Source organism: Macaca thibetana, chromosome 3 (genome assembly GCF_024542745.1).
Source record: "Macaca thibetana thibetana isolate TM-01 chromosome 3, ASM2454274v1, whole genome shotgun sequence".
Classification (NCBI taxonomy): domain Eukaryota; kingdom Metazoa; phylum Chordata; class Mammalia; order Primates; family Cercopithecidae; genus Macaca; species Macaca thibetana.
Window position 1 is genome coordinate 182,685,303 of NC_065580.1, and position 20,162 is coordinate 182,705,464.

Below are 20,162 nucleotides of genomic sequence, written 5' to 3' on the forward strand. Positions count from 1 at the left end.
AAAGAGTAATAGATTTCCATGTGTTCAGATTGTTTATAAGCTGGACAACAATAGGCTCAATTCCTTTCTGCGATTGCTGAGCAATGGCGGCCAGATGGAAACACCTACTAGGCAAGTTGGAGTGGTTAATATTCTGAGAAGCCACTCTAGGCTAGTAAGTACTACATAAGAAGACTTTGTATTTTCCAGTGTGGTTCTCAGTTTCAGCCTTCGCTTCTGCTCCTCTCACCACAGGATGAGGGGCCTGTTCAGCAGGGGTGGCCAGTCAGCAAAAGGTGTTAATTGTGTCTAACACAGCTATCATCCTTGGGGCAATATTCTGTATCACACCGTCTATCAAGCTAACCCCTTGTCACACGTCAGGATCTTTTTATTTCCGTTCATTTAAAAGGGAAACAAACATTTTTAAAGAGCTGGTAGGGAGGCATGAGAGCTTTCAGGGATTAGGAGCCCTTGAAGCTGCCTTTTACTGAAATGGGCTGTGATTTCTGAAAGGACAATATAGCAGGTCCTCCAATAACATCGTTTTCTCCAACATCATTTTGTTATAATAACACTGATGGAGGAAAAAAATCAGTTCCTGACCAGGGTCACTGTCACTGCAGGGTTTGCACAATCTTCTCATTTCTGTGTGAGTTTCCTCCCACATCCCAAAGAAGGGAATGTCAGGTCAATCGGCATGTCCAAATTGTTCCACAATGAGTGAGTGTGGATGTGGGCTTCAGTGTGCCCTGCGATGACAGCACTCTGTCCAGGGCTGGCTCCTGCCTTGTGTCCCGAGTTGTGGGGATAGGCTCTGGCCACTCACAGCAACCCTGAGCTGGAATAACTGGGTAAATAATTATGTTAATTTTTTAAATTAATTTTTCTTAAATGTGTGTATGGATCGCATTTGTTTCAGTGTTTATCATTAGAAGTGTTTGGGTCTTTATTTAGAAATTTGATAATGTTTTTGTAACGAGAAATGGATCATAGGAACTTGTTATTTGAACTTGTTATTTCGAGCAGCCCATGGTAAAGAGGATTTTATTACACCTGGTTTTGCTTAAGGTAGCAATTTCCGAGATCCCATCAACAGCATTAAGTGAGGCCTTGTTGTACAAGGCTTTATAGATTACTGACTCCCATTATTAATTTTCTAAATTACCAGATTATACATCAGTACCACCAGTTTATTTTTAAAATATGATAAGCTTGAAATAAGATAAAGTCCTTTAGAAAGAAAATATTCTCGGGATTTATGAGTACACAAAGAACACAGCATCAGATATCCACCATCCCAAACAATGCATAGAATTAGATAGTGAGAAAATATCAATTTTTTGACTCAATGACTCTAAAGAATTTTAAAACGTGTTTAAGGGATTCATTTATTTTGTCACCTATCAGAAATTATTTATAATTACCTGCCTAGGATGAGTTGCATAATAAAAATTCAGCTTTGTTAGCAGAAGGTATTCAAGGCAACATCTTCTATTAACATACTGAGTTTTTCTCAAAACAGTGAATGAAACTGACCCAGAGGTCTCATTGTAATTCTATATTGAATGTGGAAAAATTCCGTTTTACTCCCAACCTTGGACTGTGCATACCTAAATGCTGCGTTCAATTTATTAATAAGTCTATGTGTGTGCCTTCTTTTTCTGATATCCAGCAGAGAATTTCAAATGATCAAGAGTTGGTAATAGAAAATGCACTTATGTTCTTTTTTTTTTGGATTAAATTGATCTTTTATTTTCATTTTTATTTTAAGTTTCGGGGTACATGTGCAGGATGTACAGGTTTGTTACGTAAGTAAACATGTGCCATGGTGGTTTGCTGCACCTGTCAACCCATCACCTAGGTATTAAGCCCATCATGCATTAGCTATTTTTCCTGATGCTCTCCCTCTCCCCGCCCTCCACCCCACAGGCCCCAGTGTGTGAACAAACTTGATCTTTGTGAGGCATAATGATGGATCTACTCAGATGCTTGCTTTTTGTTTGTGTGTTTTGTTGTTGTTGTTATTTGTTTATTGGTTAGTTGGTTAGTACCACATGCTGTTAAGTTTGTGGTTAGCTCATTTCAAGAAGCTTTAGTTTACAATTCATGGATTCTTCAGCTGCCGCTTCGAAGAACAAAATTAAAATCAAAAATTTAAAATAATTTAACCAAGATTTTCTCCGAGGTGCTTACTTAACACTATAACATAAGACATAGGAAGACGTTTTATCAACTGTAAATATAAAAGTGTTAATAGGTATACCTTCGCAGCCTTTGGATATTCCAGAGAGAAGAGCTTCTTAAAGCCTGTATTTGCAAGAGATGGTGCTTATTAAACTATAATCTAATATACTTATCAGTTTGGGCAGTGAAAATAGCAAGCTCTAAGTTTCCTTTTTCTTTTCTATTTTATAGCGAAGCAGCAGTTTTGGGAATTTCGATCGTTTTCGGAATCATTCTTTATCAAAAGCAGATGATTCAACTGAGGTTGGTAGTTTATTCCATTTTTATGAATGTTATGCAAACACATTATGAAATATTATGAAGACAATGTCACTTTTGCAAAGTAAAATAAGAAAAATAAATACATTTTAAAATTATAGCCTTGCATGTATTTTTGTGATAAGTGAACAAACCATTATTTAGTACTGTTGTAGAAAGCAATGGGTTCTTGTCACATGACCAGGAAAATTTAGGCACACATACACATTGTAGGGTGAGTAAGGCAGGGTTTATTGCGTGAAAAGGAAAAAAAGAAAAAAAAGAGGAACTCCCAGCAAAGCGAGAGTCCTGCTAGCAGGCCCTTTACAGATTGAATCCCAGGACACCACATAGCAACAAAAGACGCCAGGCTCCCCCAGGCAGCAAATCACGTGAACGTCCCATAGCTCCACCCCTTCCCCAGTGCACAGGTGGGCATTATTAAGAGAGAATCAGTGGGGAAAGGGTGAGCTTCATCCAGGATCAGCAGTCTGGTTTTTCATCCTTCAAGCTGTTTCAGGCTTGAAGACGAGGTTTCGCAAAGGACTCTTGGCTGTTTCCTGTCTCTATCAGTACCCAGTACCATGCTGGGCATTAAAAGTAAAATCCTATTTTAAGAAGCCTAACAGATGTTTGGGAAAGCAAAACATGAATCCGAAAAGATAGAATTCAAAGTGACACTGACAATTCCAAATTTCCTGAGTATTTCTACTATAAAACAATGTGTGTATACATATACGTACACACACACACACACACACACCGTGTTTATACACATTATTTGATAGATATATGTAAAAGTTTATGTCAGTTGTAATTGCTTTAAATTAGAACAAGATAAGATTAAGCGGCCCAACTGTACATTTGTTAAGGAGAGCATACGGCTGCTCAACTGGACTCTCACACTTCAGTGTACACTGAAATATCCCATTGGTGAGCGCTACTTACACATTTGTAAACTACAGACATTTTAATTGTAGCTTAAGAAAAGCTTCCCATAGAATTAAGTTTGCATAATAATTTCAATAATATGTACATTTAATTGAGCACTCATGATGAAATAAGCACAATGCTAACTTTATAACAATTTACCTGTCTATAACATAGGAACTATTAGTATATCTATTTTGCCATTGCAGAAATATGCTTGCTTCATCAAATAAAATTACTTCTAAATTACAGAGTGAGTAAATGACAAAGGCAGAACTCAACCTCTTCTCTGACTCCAAAGTTTGCCATATTGTCTCATAAAGTAGGGGCCACATTTGCTCAGTGATTAATGACAGGTACAACAACAGCTAATAAAATAGTACAGAGAAGGGGTGTCTACTAAGAAAACTGAAAATACTGTTTACCATTGAACCTGATTCAGCAACCTCACAGGTAATATATTCTTTTTAGATCAATAGGTTTTTAGATCTTATGCTTATTTTCAAATATATTTATCTGCAATATTTAAAATATTGTAATATTAATAATGATTCCTTTTATTAATTTATTATGTATATATTCACATTTATGAGTAAACTTGTACATAATATATAGTCAATCAACATTTACGTAATGGTGAGTAATAAATGTAATATATACATATAAATCTCTCTAGCCACATACATGTGTTTGTGTGTGTGTGTATATATATATGGAAAGAGAGAGAAACTGTATATAATTTTATTTTCAGTTGGCATCTTGTATACATTTTTAATTCTCCACAATCATACATATATTCCACTGCTGTTTAGTTTATAATTCTGGTATTAACCTATACAAGATAGCTCATGTTCATTCAGGTTCATTGGTTAATAATGGTGGCCTAGTAATTTGTGAAAGAATTTAGTGAACCTAATAAAATAGTGTGCATATTTTTCAAAAATCCAGCATTCATTCAAAAAATACCCACTCTATGACAGATTTTCCGTTAGACACTCAGGAAGTACTGTTGCAATAACACAATAAAATCCTTACTTCATGCCTGGAGCTTATAGGGGAAGACAAATCTTAAAAAGACAACAACAAAACCATAAGTAATATTTAAACAGAAATTTAATTCAGTCTATGGAGGAAGGCATAGAAAAATGTGAACATTCAAAAGACATAAACGTAGTTTCTTTGTAGCTTCTGTAAATAATGCTAGAAAAACCAGAAAAAATATTCATAGTACATCTTTCTGAAGCTTAGAAATTCTAGGGTAACACTAGTAATTAAATAATATATTTCTTATTTATGTTAGAAAAACAAATTTACAATGAAGACAGAGAAAGTTTAAGAAGAGAGAAGAAAAAGGCTAACTGTAAAGTTTTAAAGTGCTTCCAAATTATTTTTTATTCAGGGTTTTTGAATTAAGCAAAGAATCTTTCTTTGCCTTTATAACCTTGAATGTAGAAATTAATAAAGTGCAATGAGGGTTTAAATTGGCTGTCCATTCATATTTATCATAGGCAATTTGGGGTAAGATACGAAGCAAAATATAATATTGATTAATAATGATGTTAACTATGTGGTTAAACTTTTGCATTAAAATATTCAAGTTCACTAAAGGGAAGTTTCCCATCATTTTTTATACTCAGTGAATGACTATCTGTCCACCTATCAGGAATGGTGGACAGTGTTAAACTAGATGTCCTTCAAGTTTCCTTTCTTGCAAATATAAGGTATTTCAGGACTTGTAACCCAAACATATCCTCCAAGAAAAAAAAAATCTGCAATGTTCTACATGAGAAGTTTCATTTACTGAAATAATATCAAGTGCTAGCTATGTGCCTGGAAGTACTCTAGACACTCAAAGAAAACAGATCAAGTCTCAAGTCTCATGGAACATGCATCATAGTGGGAGATGCAGACAATAATGAAATGAACAAACATATTATCGGGTAATGTTAACTTCTTAGAGGAATCATTAATCGGGGCCAATAAACAGGACATATGGAAGTGTGTAGGGTGATCAATCAGAAAATTGCTCTCCTATTATATGCCATGTGAGTAGATACCTGGATGACTGAAGGAAGAAATTCTTGGATAGTTAGGGGAAGCCAATGGCGAAAGCAAATACAAACTTGGTGAGAACCCGATAGAGAAACTGCAAGGGGGCTAGCATGGAAATACTTTATTACAGTTGTTTTCAAACTTTACTGAGTATCGGAATCACTTGAAGAGCTTGCTAAAGCACAAACTGCTCCCAGGTGATGTTGATGCTGCTGGTCCAGGGATCATATTTTGAGAACCACTGCTCTAGTGAGTAAGGGAGACTTGAGAAGTAGCGAGGGGCAAGGTGGGTGGTGAGAATATTTTATTTCATATAGATTCTATATAATGTAATATATATCACATAATATATGAATGAAATTGACAGAACATTATTTTATGTTATGATATATAGAGTCTTGTGGCTGTGAACAGTGTGTTTTATTCTGAGTCATTGGTTTAACAGCATTCCTAAGCAAAGACCAAAGCAGTCCAACCAAATAAGATGTTTGATTAATTTAGCATGTGAATTACATGAAGATTTCTGTACTAATGGCTGGAACTAGTTCATATATACTATTGCTTGACAATATGGGAAATGTGCACGCTAAGATGAAAACAAACTCTAGCATTTCTCAGTGGATTTAATTAACACGAAAACTTCTTTAACCACAATCATCTCAATTTCTATGAGAAGCAAGAGGGTATTTTAAGGTCTATTCAACACGGATAGATGCTACAGCCTATCTAAAGCTTCCAATAAAATATTTTTCACCTATGTAGACATAAGAACTCCTTATACCTAGTATTTAATCTTATTTGTTCATCTCAAGAAGAGGGAATAAAATGATTGGTCAATACAGCTATTTAAAAAATAGCCGAAATTCTCTAAAAGAGTTGCAGATGTGAGGCTCAAGTCCTTTAACATCACAAGTTTTACTTTCTGAGTTTGTAACTCAAGCAACCAGGCCTGGACAACTTTAAAAATATGGGTTATGTCCAGATTTTTAGAAATTTTGGAGGCTGCTGCACAGAATGTATGCGAAGTCCACAGACTCAGAATGTTCTCTGTAACAATGATTTCAGATCAGTATTTTTTATTCCTTTATTATTTTGTCTTTTGTAAAAATTCTAAACTAGGTACATGAAGGAGATCCCACAAATGAAGGTGGAGAACCAAGTAAAGCTTCAAATAATGGAGGAGGTTTGGGTAAAAAAATGAGAGCTATTTCATGGACAATGAAGAAAAAAGTTGGTAAAAAGTACATCAAAGCCCTTTCTGAGGAAAAGGTAAATATTCTCTGATAATCATTTGTATTTTTCTACTAAAACTTTCTTAAACTATTCAGCTAGAGTATAGAAGTGCTTGGTACTTCATGAAGTACTTAAGCATTTGTTTTCTTCCTCAGTCATTATGCCCAGAAGTTGGCTGGAAGGAAGTATTACTTTCATTTTAACAGAAGAAACTAACACTCAGAAAGATCATGCATTGGCCGGGTGTGGTGGCTCATGCCTGTAATCCCAGCACTTTGGGAGGCTGAGGCGGGAAGATCACCTGAGGTCAGGAGTTCAAAACAAGCCTGGCCAACATGGTGAAACCCCGTCACTACTGAAAATACAAAAATTAGCTGGGCATGGTGGTGCACGCCTGTAGCCCTAGCTACTCGGGAGGCTGAGGAAGGAGAATCACTTGAACCCAGAGGCAGAGGTTGCAGTGAGCCGAGATTGCGCCACTGTACCCCAGCCTGGCAACAGAGCAAGACTGTGTCTCAAAAAAAAAAAAAAAAAAAAAAAATCATGCATCTAGAATGTGATGTGAAGAGCAATGTGAAGAAGAACATGTCCTTATTTTTGTAGCAAGTGACAGTATGTCATTCCTTTTTATTGCCAAATAATATTTCTCCTTTCATAGATGGACCACATTTAATTTATCCATTTATCACTTAGTGATCACTTGGGTTGCTTTCACTTTTTGGCTATTATGAATAACACTGCTACAGATACTTCTGTTCAATTTTTTGTGCAGAAATATTTTTTCATTTCTCTTGGATATATGGTAACTCCATGTCTAATAGAGAAACTGGCAAATTGTCTTTTAAGCAGCTGCATCATTTTACATTCCCACCAGCGATGTATGAGGGTTTCAATTTCTCTACATTGTTGTCAACACTTGTTATTGTCTGTCTTTTTAGTACTACGCATCCTAGTGGATGTGAGGTGGAATCTCATTGTGATTTTGATTTACATTTGGTTGTACTTTACATTTCCCTGATGACTAACAATGTCGAGAATCTTTTCATGTGCTTTTTAGTCATTTATCTATCTTTGCGGAGAAGTGTTTTTCAAATCCATTGTTCATTTTTAATTGGGTTATTTATCTTTTTATTGTTGAGTTTTAAATGTTTTTTATATATTCCGGATGCAAGATTTTATCAGATATATGACTTGCAATATAATGTATTTTCTCCAATTCTGTGGACTGTGTTTTTATTTTCTTGATGGTATTGTTTGTAGCACAAATGTTTCTAATTTTATTGTAGTCCAATTATCTTTTTTCTGGTCACTTGTGCTTTTGGTAACATATTTAAGAAACCATTGTCTAACTTAATGTAATGAAGATTTATTCCTATGTTTTTTTCTAAGAGGCCAATAATCTCTTAAATTTTGGTGTATGATTTATTTCAAGATAATTTTACTGTATAGTATATAGGAAGAGTCCACCTTCATTCTTTTGCATGTAGATATACAGTTGTCCTAAAAGCATTTGTTGAAAAGACTATTCTTTCCCTATTTGATTGTCTTGGCACTCTTGTTAAAATCAGTTGACCACAAATATATTGTCATAAATATATGGATCATAAATAAGTGGGTTTACTTATGGGCTCTCAATTCTACGTTATTGATTTTTATGTCTTATGTCCATTCTCTTTTTCAACCCACTTCAGTAGGGCTTGTCCCCAGTACTCCATTAAAATAGCTGTCACCATCAGTTGTGACCTCTGTGTTGCCAAGTCCAATGGTCACTTTTCTTTCTCCTTACTACTTTTCAACTGTATTTGACTCAAGTGCTGATTTTCTTACATATAAAACATCCACTTCTCTTGTTTTTGACTGGGCATGCTTCTGACATTTCTTTTTCCTCATAGCTTCCTTTCTTGACTCTGCTTTCTTTCTCATCCCTCGAAACATCTGATCTTCCTGAGGCTTGTTCCTGGATGCACCACTGAATCTACACTCTCCCCTTAAGTCAGCTCATCTGCTCTCATGACTTCGTTTTTCACAACTGTATCTCTAGCTATGACTTCTTCACTTATCTGCCGTATTAATACAATCAATTGTTTCTTTGATATCCTCATTTAGCTGTCCAGTAGACATCCAAAACCTAATAGATCCAAAGCTAATATATTGATTCTCTACACTTTTACAAAAAAAAAATGGTTTTCTCATCCAGTATTCCCAGTGGCAGCAGACAACACTGATCTTCAAAATAAATAAAAGCAAAAATATAAAAAAGAGGAAGAAAGAAAAGAAAAACTAAGAATCACCCTAAATTCCTTCTTTTTCTCACTTTTCACACTAATTCATCAGTAAATTATCTGAATTGTATTACCAAGTATATATAAACTCCCTAATTTCTCCATGTAAACTATTCCTGCTTTAGACTAAGTCATCAACCTTTCTTTCCTGGATTATTATAATAATCCCGTAACTGCTTTCCATTCTTTTTATTCTTTCCCCCATAAAATTTATTCTCCATATGAAATCCAGAAATATCTCTGACAAGTGGAAATCAGGTCATGGTTAAAATTTCAGTGTCTTCATAGTGCACCCCTTTACTTGCTGTGTTCATTCTAGTCCTCTGAGAAGCAGATCCCAAGAAAGGAGTAGAAACACCACAGACAGATTTATGGGAAGAAATGCTGGGAAGGCTTAAGAGAAAGCCTTTAGACTGCAATGCAAACCTGACATCTATAAAAGGATAAGGAAAAGGAAGAAGAATCAGGTAGAGAGAGTCTCATACTTCAGCAGAATTCTGAGAAAGCTTTGGTCAGATTGATGGGGGATTGTTATACTAAAGTTTTCCATTACAGGAACCCCACATTCCACTAGAATGGGCTCAAACAATACCCCTGCTTTTTCAGTTACTAACAGGGAGCATGGCTTTAGTGCCAACGGAGTGATGGATACAGAGGGGTAGTCCTGGGGCTGTCAGTAAAGAAGGGACCCCGCAGCAAGAGATCTAAGTGGCACATTTCCATGGCCACCACACATGGTCTATGAAGCTTTTCTTGATGTGGCTCCAGTCTGCTTCTCTAAACTCACACTCTAATATTCTCCTTTGTCTCACTACATTAGCCTTGCTGTTTTCCCCTGCACAACCCAAGATAATTCTGAGTTCAATTATTTTGCTCTTGCTGTTCCTTTTGCTTGGAAAACTGTCTCCAAAGCTTCACATAAGTTACATTTTCTTATCATTTAGGTCAATAATTCAGGGCATATGTTACTGTATGGCAGAGGTCTTTGTAGGATATTCCATTTAAATCAGCCAACATGTAACCCTAACCTCAGCAACAAATTCTCTCACATCACCCAGTTTTATGTCTTTCATAACACTTACTATTCTCTGAAATTGTCTTATTGTGTTTATACACACCTCCCCAAATACTCTACACAGACACACACACACACACGCGCGCACACACACACACAGCTAACACAATAGAATATCCTTCATTATAGCAAGCACTCTGTTATCTTGTTTACCATGGAAATCCCTGGTTCCCAGAACATTGCCCAGTACCTAGGAGGTGTTCCATAAAATTGTGTTGAATGACTGAATGAATAAAGAAATGGATAAAAGTGGAGAATCAAACTGAGTGTATATCATATGTATTTCTGAAGTTTTATCAATGTTTAGAAATGCTCACAAATAAAAAATGTTGAATTACATTCTGATGAATATTAAGAAATTTATAAGTTTAATCCAAACTATTGAAATATGGAAAACATTGGAGATGTTTTCAAGAAAATATAATTTGTTTTGAAATTGTCTGTCTTTTCTAATTTTATGCAAGATTTGCTTCTCACTTGACTAGGTGGCAAGCACAGTATTAGATTTGTAAAGCTTCTTAGATAAGCTTTGCTTTAGAATTGCAAAATGCACATGTTTTATTCATATCTAGTGATCTGGTAGGGTGCAAATAACTGACATGAAACAACTATGCAGAGTTTAAGCTTGTAGGATCAGATCTCAATGGATTAGTAATGGTGTTAAATAAAGGATAAGGACAACATGAAGAAGCAAAAGTGCTTTAAAACATAAACCATAGATGTCAATAAATCTAACACTTTTGATTAAATAATATTGATATGATATTCATCCTGGTTTGTAAAAATGAGCCATTATAATTTCAACTGAATTCTACAAAAAGAATGTGTCATCTGAATAATATTTCCAAGTATATTGTAAAAGGTTTTGCTAGAAATTGAACTGAAGATTAACTACTTTCGTATTTTATCCTTATGTATCCTTAAGTATTTTATTGCTAAAATATGTCTTGCCTGTTAAATCAATATACACAATGAACATCTCTGTGGAAATCTTCTCTCTGTACCTAACCTCTGATATGTTTTCTGAAGGATGAGGAAGATGGAGAGAATGCCCACCCATATAGAAACAGTGACCCTGTGATTGGGACCCACACAGAGAAGGTGTCCCTCAAAGCCAGTGACTCCATGGATAGTCTCTACAGTGGACAGAGCTCATCAAGTAAGGCTAATGAATCAGGGATGAGATCCTGGGTGTGAGGTCCGGGTTAAATCAATTAAAAAACAACAAGTTAAATTAGCAACAAGGTTCCAGCTACTTGATAAGAGAAATGGTAAAAATGTAAGATATATTAAATCTATATAGAGTTGCTGGTGTTTAAATAATACATAATATATTTGACACAGGTATATACTGTGTTAACACTTTTAACACTGTAGTCAAAGGGGCTCTTGGGGATATGCCTCAAAAAAGTCATATTAGGAGATTAAATATGCATCTTTAAAATAAAAATCCTTGTTGGAGGGAGCCAGCTTTATCTTGAGCCGAAATATTTAAAAATGACTTGAAGTATTCAGATAAATGAAATTTATTTTCTGTTCTGTTCTCTGTCTCTTTCTTTCTCCCTCCCTCTTCCTTCTGTCCCTGTCTTTCTCCCCCCACCACTTTCCTTTTTTCCTGAAGTACTCTGAAAAATGTAGCACATTTGCATCAATTTACTTTACTGACATTTACTTTTTAGATCTTAACCCAGCATGAACGAGTAAAGAGTGAAGCAATATGCAAATAATAAATGATAGGACTATCACTATTAGGTGACAAAACGGGATCCATAAGTAACCAACAAGGATTTTCTAATGAAGATCAATATTTTTTCTAAGAAGGAAATCACTCAGGATTTAGTCACATTTCCAGCTACAATATTTGGATGAAACGATTGATATTGCAGGGTGCCTTATGACTTTTTATATGTAAACTGTTATACATCTCTCTAATCTTTTCAGGGCTTTTAAATGTTTTTGCAAAGTTTATTTTCCATTTCCTTTTAAATCAACTTCTTCTGTTATTTGAACATGTATGGCAAAGACCAGATGTTTCAAATATCCTGAGTTTTATTCCTATTTTCCTATTGGCTGTAGAATAGATATTTTGTGACAAAAGCTAACACAGAAACATTTAAAGAATTTTTTTGCACGTATGAAATTCAGATCTCATTAGTATTCATTTCTGCTGGAAGTTTTAAAACTCTATATTGTGATGCTGGATGTGGGGAGAATTTTCACTAGAATGGACTGTGAAAAGCTGTGGTCTGGAGTTGTCATGGAAGGGAAGGTGTGAAGAGATGGTGGTTCATTTTACTATTACCGTATACCACTTAATTTGTGTGATTAGATACAACTCATCTGTGTTTTACATCACTTCACATACAATATGGAGCATCTTGAAGGAGCTTTACCTTATTTCCACAATGCGTGGTAGTGAAACGTGGGCTATTCCCTCATTGAACAGAGTGATGAAAGGTTAGACTGAAGGAAGACATGAAGTGATGACTGAGTATGAGGGTGGGGGAGGAGAGTTACTTCCACTGGGAGCTATTCTTGTTCCAAGGGAGGTGACAAAATGCTCTCTTTTCTCTTTTTCCTGAAGTTTAAGATCAAAAATAAGAGGAGCAGACAAGGATTTGGAACAGTTTTAAAGGCCCAGTTTAGAAGTTTCAAACCACATGGTGGTGCAGACATTCAGACACACTTTCTCCTTCCCTTACACTCATACAACAAGCAAACGTGCCACCTGTTATGTCAAAAATATGGCCTCAGAATGGCCTTTGGTACACAGTGGGAACTCTGGGGAAGAAGTCTTGTGATAAGTTGCAGGGAACTTTGTAATGTCATGCTTTTGGCAAGTGTCCAATACTTAGTACACTGTGTCCTGGGTCAGATTATGGAGAATGAAGTGAGAGGGTACTTGGGTTGGTGGTAGAGGAGAGAGTGGCCAGATCGTCAGGAAAAAGGTTAGAAATGACTCAGAGGACAGACGTCACTGACTGAGACCAACTGGGAGAGGGACACCAGGATGGGTCAATTAGAACCTCCTCCTGAGCCTGGCATCCAGCGGTCCAGCATGATCAATACTTAGTTGTGTCCAGATGATGGTCCAGAATGTTACAAGTCTTCAACGACAACTGCGAACTTCTGCTTTCATCAGGTGGCGTAACAAGCTGTTCAGATGGTACGAGTAACCGGGACAGCTTTCGACTGGATGACGATGGCCCCTATTCAGGACCATTCTGCGGTCGCGCCAGAGTGCATACGGATTTCACGCCAAGTCCCTATGACACTGACTCCCTCAAAATCAAGGTGAGAGGACATCATATCCCCCCTTCTGAATGGTTTGTCAAAGGCTGATTATATGATCTGTTTCAGCAAGTATAAGCAGTGGGAGAACAGAGTGTGAGTGTGTTCTTCCCAACAGTAGAAGTGGAGGCTCGCTTACAATGCTAAGAATTTGAATAAAATATGTGAGGTGGAGGCGGGGTATCAGTCTGTTCAGGCTATTAGTGTAAGTTGTTATTATGTAGATGATTCAGGTTCAGAGTCTATCAGGGAGGAAAGAATTCTCTCCATTTTCCTGAAAACCAAAGCCTCACAGTTGCTGTAGGTGCCCAACTCTGCCTGATACTTGCAGGAATAGAAATAATGAAGAGAGAGGGAGAAAAGGTGCAAATGTCAGGCAAGAGCCCAGCAGAGCAAAGGCCTTGGGAACCAGACGTGGCCGGGAAATTCCAGTACTTTTTTAATTTTTATTTCCGTAGGTTATTGGGGAACAGGTGGTGTTTGGTTACATGAGTAAGTTCTTTAGTGGTTATTTGTGAGACTCTGGTGCACCCATCACCCAAGCAGTATACACTGCACTCTATTTGTAGTATTTTATCCCTCACCACCTTCTCATCCTTTCCCCAAGTCCCCAAAGTCCATTGGGTCATTCCTATGCCTTTTTGTCTTCATAGCTTAGCTCTTGCTTATGAGTGAGAACATATGATGTTTGATTTTCCATTCCTGAGTTACTTTACATAGAATAATAGTGTCCAGTCCCATCTAGGTCACAGCAAATACCATTAATTCATTCCTTTTTATAGCTGAGTAATATTCCATTGTATATATATGTACACCATGGTTTTCTTTTCCTTTCTTTTCTTTTCTTTTCTTTTCTTTTCTTTTTTGATGGAGTCTTGCTCTGTCACCAGGCTGGAGTGTAGTGGCACGATCTTGGTTCACTGCAACCTCTGCTTCCTGGGTTCAAGCAGTTCTCCTCCCTCAGCCTCCCAAGTAGCTGGAGGCCACCACAACCCAGCTAATTTTTGTATTTTTAGTAGAGATGGGTTTTCGGCATGTTGGCCAGGATGGTCTAGATCTCTTGACCTTGTGATCCACCCACCTCAGCCTCTCAAAATGCTGGGATTACAGGCATGAGTCATCACGCCCAGCCTATACCACAGTTTCTTTATCCACTCATTGATTGATGGGCATTTGAGTTGGTTCCACATTTTTGCAATTGCAAATTGTCCTGCCACAAACGTGTGTGAAAGTATCTTTTTTGTATAATGACTTCTTTTCCTCTGCGTAGATACCTAGCAGTCGGATTGCTGAATCAAATGGTAGTTCTACTTTTAGTTATTTAAAGAATCTCCACACTGTTTTCCATAGTGGTTGTACTAGTTTACACTCCCACCAGCAGTGTAGAAGTGTTCCCTTTTCACTACATCCATGCCAACATCTGCAATTTTTAAATTTTTTGATTATGGCCATTCTTGCAGGAGTAAGGTGGTATCACATTGTGGTTTTGATTTGCGTTTCCCTGATCATTAGTGATGTTGAGCATTTTTTCATGTGTTTGTTGGCCATTTGTGTATCTTCTTTTGAGACTTGTCTATTCATGTCCTCAGCCTACTTTTTGATGGGATTGTTTGTTTGTTTTCTTGTTGATTTGAGTTCATTGTAGATTTTGGATATTAGTCCTTTGTCGGACGTATAGATTGTGAAAATTTTTTCCCACTCTGTGGGTTGTCTGCTTGCTCTGCTGATTGTTTCTTTTACCATGCAAAAGCTCTTTAGTTTAATTAAGTCTCAGCAATTTTTGTTTGTTTTTATTGCATTTGCTTTTGGGTCCTTGGTCATGAAATCCTTGCCTAAGCCAATGTCTAGAAAGGTTTTTCCAATGTTATCTTCTGGAATTTTTATAGTTTCAGATCTTAGATTTAAGTCCTTAATCCATCTTGAGTTGATTTTTGTAAAAGGTGAGAGTTGAGGATCCAGTTTCATTCTCCTACATATGGCTAGCCAATTATCCCAGCACTATTTGTTGAAAAGGGTATCCTTTCCCCACTTTATGTTTTTGTTTGCTTTTTCAAAAGTCAGTTGGCTGTTAAGTATTTGGATTTATTTCTGGGTTCTCTTTTCTGTTCCATTGGTCTATGTGCCTATTTTTGTAGTAGTACCATGCTGGTTTGGTGACTATAGCCTATAGTATAGTTTGAAATTAGGTAATGTGATGCCTCCAGATTTGTTCTTTTTGCTCAAGCTTGCTTTGGCTATGCAGGCTCGTTTTTGGTTCCATATGAATTTTAGAATTGTTTTCTCTAATTCTGTGAAGAACGATAGTGGTATTTTGATGGGAAATCTGTTGAATTTGTAGATTGCTTTTGGCAGTATGGTCCTTTTCACAATATTGATTTACCTATCCATGAGCATAGAACATGTTTCCATTTGTTTGTGCCATCTCTGATTTATTTCAGCTGTGCTTTGTAGTTTTCTTTGTGGAGGTTTTCACCTCCTTAGTTAGGTATATTCCAAAGTTGTTTTTTTGTTTTGCTTTGTTTTGTTTTGCTTTTGCAGCTATTGTAAAAGGGGTTGAATTATTGATTTGATTCTTAGCTTGATCGCTGCTGGGGTATAAAAGAGCTACTGATTTGTGTACATTAATTTTGTATCCAGAAACTTTGCTGAATTCTTTTATCAGTTCTAGGACCTTCCTGGAAGAGTCTTCATGGTTTTCTAGGTAAATGATCATATCATCAGAAAACAGTGACAGTTTGACTTCCTCTTTAGTGATTTAGATGCCCTTTATTTCTTTCTCTTTTTTGATTGCTCTGGCTAGGACTTCCAGTACTGTGTTGAAGAGCAATGGTGAGAGTGGGCATCCTTATCTTGTTCCAGTTCTCAAAAGGAATGCTTTCACCTTGTTGCCATTCAGTATTATGTTGACTGTGGGTTTGTCATAGATAGCTTTTATTGTATTGAGGTATGTCCCTTGTATGCCTATTTTGCTGAGAGTTTTAATCATGAAGAAATGCTGGATTTTGTCTAATGCTTTTTCTGCACCTATTGAGATGGTCATGTGATTTTTGTTTTTAATTCTGTTCATGTGGTGTATCACATTTATTAACGTGCATATGTTAAAGCATCCCAGCATCCCTGGTATTAAACTCACTTGATCATGGTGGATTATCTTTTTGATACGTTGCTGAATTCAGTTAGCTAGTATTTTGTTAAGAATTTTAGCATCTATGTTAATCAGGGATATTGGTCTGTAGTTTTGTTTTTTGGTTATCCTCTTTCCTGGTTTTGGTATTAGGGTGATACTGGCTTCATAGAATGATGTAGGGAAGGTTCCTTCTTTCTATGTCTGGTGGGATAGTGTCAATAGGATTGGTACCAATTCTTCTTTGAATGTCTGATAGAATTCTGCTCTGAATCGGTCTGGTCCTCAAGTTTTTTATTATTGGTAATTTTTAAATTGCCATTTCAATATCATTGGTTGTTATTGGTCTGTTCTGGGTATCTAATTTTTCCTGATTTAAGCTAGGAGGGTTGTATCTTTCCAGGAATTTATCCATGTTTTCCAGGTTTTCTACTTTATGCATGTAAAGGTGTTCATAGTAACCTTGAATGATCTTTTGTATTTCTGTAGTGTCAGTTGTAATATCCCCTGTTTCATTTCTTATTGAGCTTATTTGAATTCTTACTAATGGTCTATTAATCTTGTTTATCTTTTCAAAAAACAGCTTTTTGTTTCATTTATCTTTTGTATTGTTTTTGTTTCAATTTTATTTAGTTCTGCTCTGATCTTGGTTATTTCCTTTCTTCTGCTGTTTTTGAGTTTGGTTTGTTCTTGTTTCTCTCTTTCCTTGAAGTGTCACCTTAGATTGTCCGTTTGGACTATTTCAGACTTTTCGATGTAGGTGTTTAGGGCTATGAGCTTTCCTCTTAGCACCACCTTTGCTGTGTCCCAGAGGTTTTGGTAGGTCATGTCACTATTGTTGTTCGGTTCAAATAATTTTTTAATTTCCATCTTGATTTCATTTTTTGCCCAAGGATCATGTATTTGCATGGTTTTGAAGGTTCTTTTTGGAGTTAATTTCCAGTTTTATTCCACTGTAGACTGAAAGAGTGCTTGATAAATTTAAATTGTTTTATATTTATTGAGACTCATTTTATGGCCTATCATATGGGTCTATCTTAGAGAAAGTTCCATGTGTTGTTGAATACAATGTATATTCTGAGGTTGTTGGACAGAATGTTCTGTATATATCTGTTAAGTCTACTTGTTCCAGGGTATAATTTAAGTCCATTGTTTCTTTGTTGACTTTCTGTCTTGATCACCTGTCTAGTGCTGTCATTGGAGTATTGAAGTCCCCCCACTATTAGTATGTTGCTGTCTATCTCATTTCTTAGTCCTATTAGTAATTGTTTTTCAAATTTGGGAGCTCTAGTCTCAGGTGCATACATGTTTAGGATTGTGATATTTTCCTGCTAGACAAGGCCTTTTTATCATTGTATAATGTCCCTCTTTGTCGTTTTTAACTTCTGTTACTTTAAAGTTTGTTTTGTCTGATATGACAATAGCTATTCCTGCTCCCTTTTGGTGTCCATTTGCATGAAATGTCTTTTTCTACCCCTGTACCTTAAGTTCATGTGAGTCCTTATGTGTTAGATGAGTCTCTTGAAGGCAGCAGATAGTTGGTTTGTGAAATCCTAACCATTCTGCAATTCTGTAACTTTCAAGTGGATAATTTAGGCTATTTAATTCAATGTTAGTATTGAGATGTGAGGTACTATTCCATTCATCATGCTCTTTGTTGCCTGCATACATTTTGTGTGTGTGTGTGTGCATTTTAAATTGTACTTTTGTTTTATAGGTCCTGTGAGATTTATGCTTCAAAGGGGTTCTGTTTCGATGTGTTTCCAGGATTTGTTTGAAGATTTAGAGCTCCTTTTAGTGGCTTGGTAGTGACGAATTCTCTCAACATTTGTTTGTCTGAAAAATACTGTATCTTTCCTTCATATATGAAGTTTGATATCACTGGATACAAAATTCTTAGCTAATAATTGTTTTGTTTGAGGAGGCTGAAGATAGGGTCCCAATCCCTTCTAGTTTGTTGGGTTTCTGCTGAGAAATCTGCTGTTAATCTGACAGGTTTTCCTTTATGGGTTACCTGATCCTTTTGTCTCATTGCTCTTAAGATTCTTTCCTTTGTCTCAACTTTAGATAATCTGATGAAAATGTGCCTAGGCAATAATCCTTTTGCAATGAATTTCCTAGGTGCTTTTCGTGTTTCTTGTATTTGGATGTCTAGATCTCTAGCAAGGCCAGGGAAGTTTTCCTTGATTATTCCTTCAAGTATGTTTTCCCAACTTTTAGATTTCTCTTCTTCCTCAGGAACACTGATTATTCTTATGTTTGGTCATTTAATATAATCCTAGACTTCTTGGAGGCTTTGTTCACATTTTCTTATTCTTTTTTCTTTGTCTTTGTTGGTTTGGATTAATTCAAAGATCTTGCCTTCGAGCTCTGAATTTCTTTCTTCTACTTATTCGATTCTATTGCTGGAACTTTCCAGAGCATTTTGCATTTCTATAAGTGTGTCCATTGTTTCCTGAAGTTTTGATTGTTTTTTGTTTATGCTATCTATCCTTGAATATTTCTCCCTTCACTTCTTGTATCATTTTTTGGATTTCCTTACATTGCGCTTCACCTTTCTCTGGTGCCTCCTGGTTAGTTTAATAACTAACCTCCTGAATTCTTTTTAAGGTAAATCAGGGATTTCTTCTTGGTTTGGGTCCATTGCTGGTGAGCTAGTGTGACTTTTTGATGGTATTAAAGAACCTTGTTTTGTCATGTTATCAGAGTTGGTGTTCTGGCTCCTTCTCATTTGGGTAGACTCTGTCAGAGGGAAGGTCTAGGGCTGAAGGCTGTTGTTCAGATTCTTTTGTCCCACGGGGTGTTCCCTTGATGTAGTACTCTCCCCCTTTTCCTATGGATGAGGCTTCCTGAGAGCGATCTGTAATGATTGTTACCTCTCTTCTACAGCTAGCCACCCAACAAGTTTACCAGGCTCTAGACTGGTACTAAGGGTTGTCTGCACAGAGTCTTGCGATGTTAACTGTCTGTGGGCCTCTCAACTGTGGATACCAGCACAGTATTTGGGTTGTCTCCTGTTTACTGAAGGAGGAATCCACTTCCTTCAGGGGGTCTGTGAGTCCTCCCAGGTTTCCTGAGTTATTTCTGCAATCGTTCTGAAGCAAAAGTTCATGATGTGAGTGTCCACACACTCCTTTGTCTGCTCGAGTTGGAGCTGCAACCTGGTCCTGCCTCCCGTCTGCCATGATGCCCCGGAAATGTCTAGCACTTTTTAAGTTGGTTGCTATGAGTAACCAGAGACCTTTCTTCCAGTGATATTCCCTCCTGAATTCCCTCTTCTTATCCTCTGTATTCATTTTCTATTGCTGTGTAACACATTACCTCAAACTCAGAGGCATGAAACAACACAAATGTATTGTTAGCTCAGTTTCTATAGGTCATAATTGTGGGCATGGCTCAGTTGAATTCTAAGCAAGCAGTGATCTCAACAGAGGCTCAGGTTCTCTTCTGAGTTCACTGGCTGTTGGCAGAATTCAGTTCCTTGTGGTTGTAGGACTGAGGACCCCATTTTCTTGCTGGATGTCAACTGGAGGCCATTCTCAGCCTCTAGATTCCACCAGCCAGAGCCCTCTCTACAATACAGCAGTTTGCTCTTTCAGGATGAGCAGGAAAAAGCTCACTCAGGCTTTAATCTTTATTTTAAGGGATCCTACCTGATTTGTCACACCCACCAAGATAATCTCCCTTTCAGTTAATTCAAAATCAAATAACT

At 36.8% G+C, this 20,162-nt stretch overlaps 1 protein-coding gene across 2 annotated transcripts in view; it reads left to right on the plus strand.

The window, feature by feature from the left end:
- Positions 1 to 20,162, plus strand: part of SAMSN1 (SAM domain, SH3 domain and nuclear localization signals 1) — a 176,375-nt gene that overhangs the window by 137,466 nt on the left and 18,747 nt on the right. For both annotated transcript variants that reach the window (XM_050782360.1, XM_050782361.1), the window contains 4 exons: positions 2,398 to 2,469; positions 6,565 to 6,714; positions 11,065 to 11,194; positions 13,178 to 13,329. In XM_050782360.1, coding sequence (XP_050638317.1) covers positions 2,398 to 2,469; positions 6,565 to 6,714; positions 11,065 to 11,194; positions 13,178 to 13,329 — 504 coding nt within the window. The remainder of the gene's footprint in view (positions 1 to 2,397; positions 2,470 to 6,564; positions 6,715 to 11,064; positions 11,195 to 13,177; positions 13,330 to 20,162) is intronic.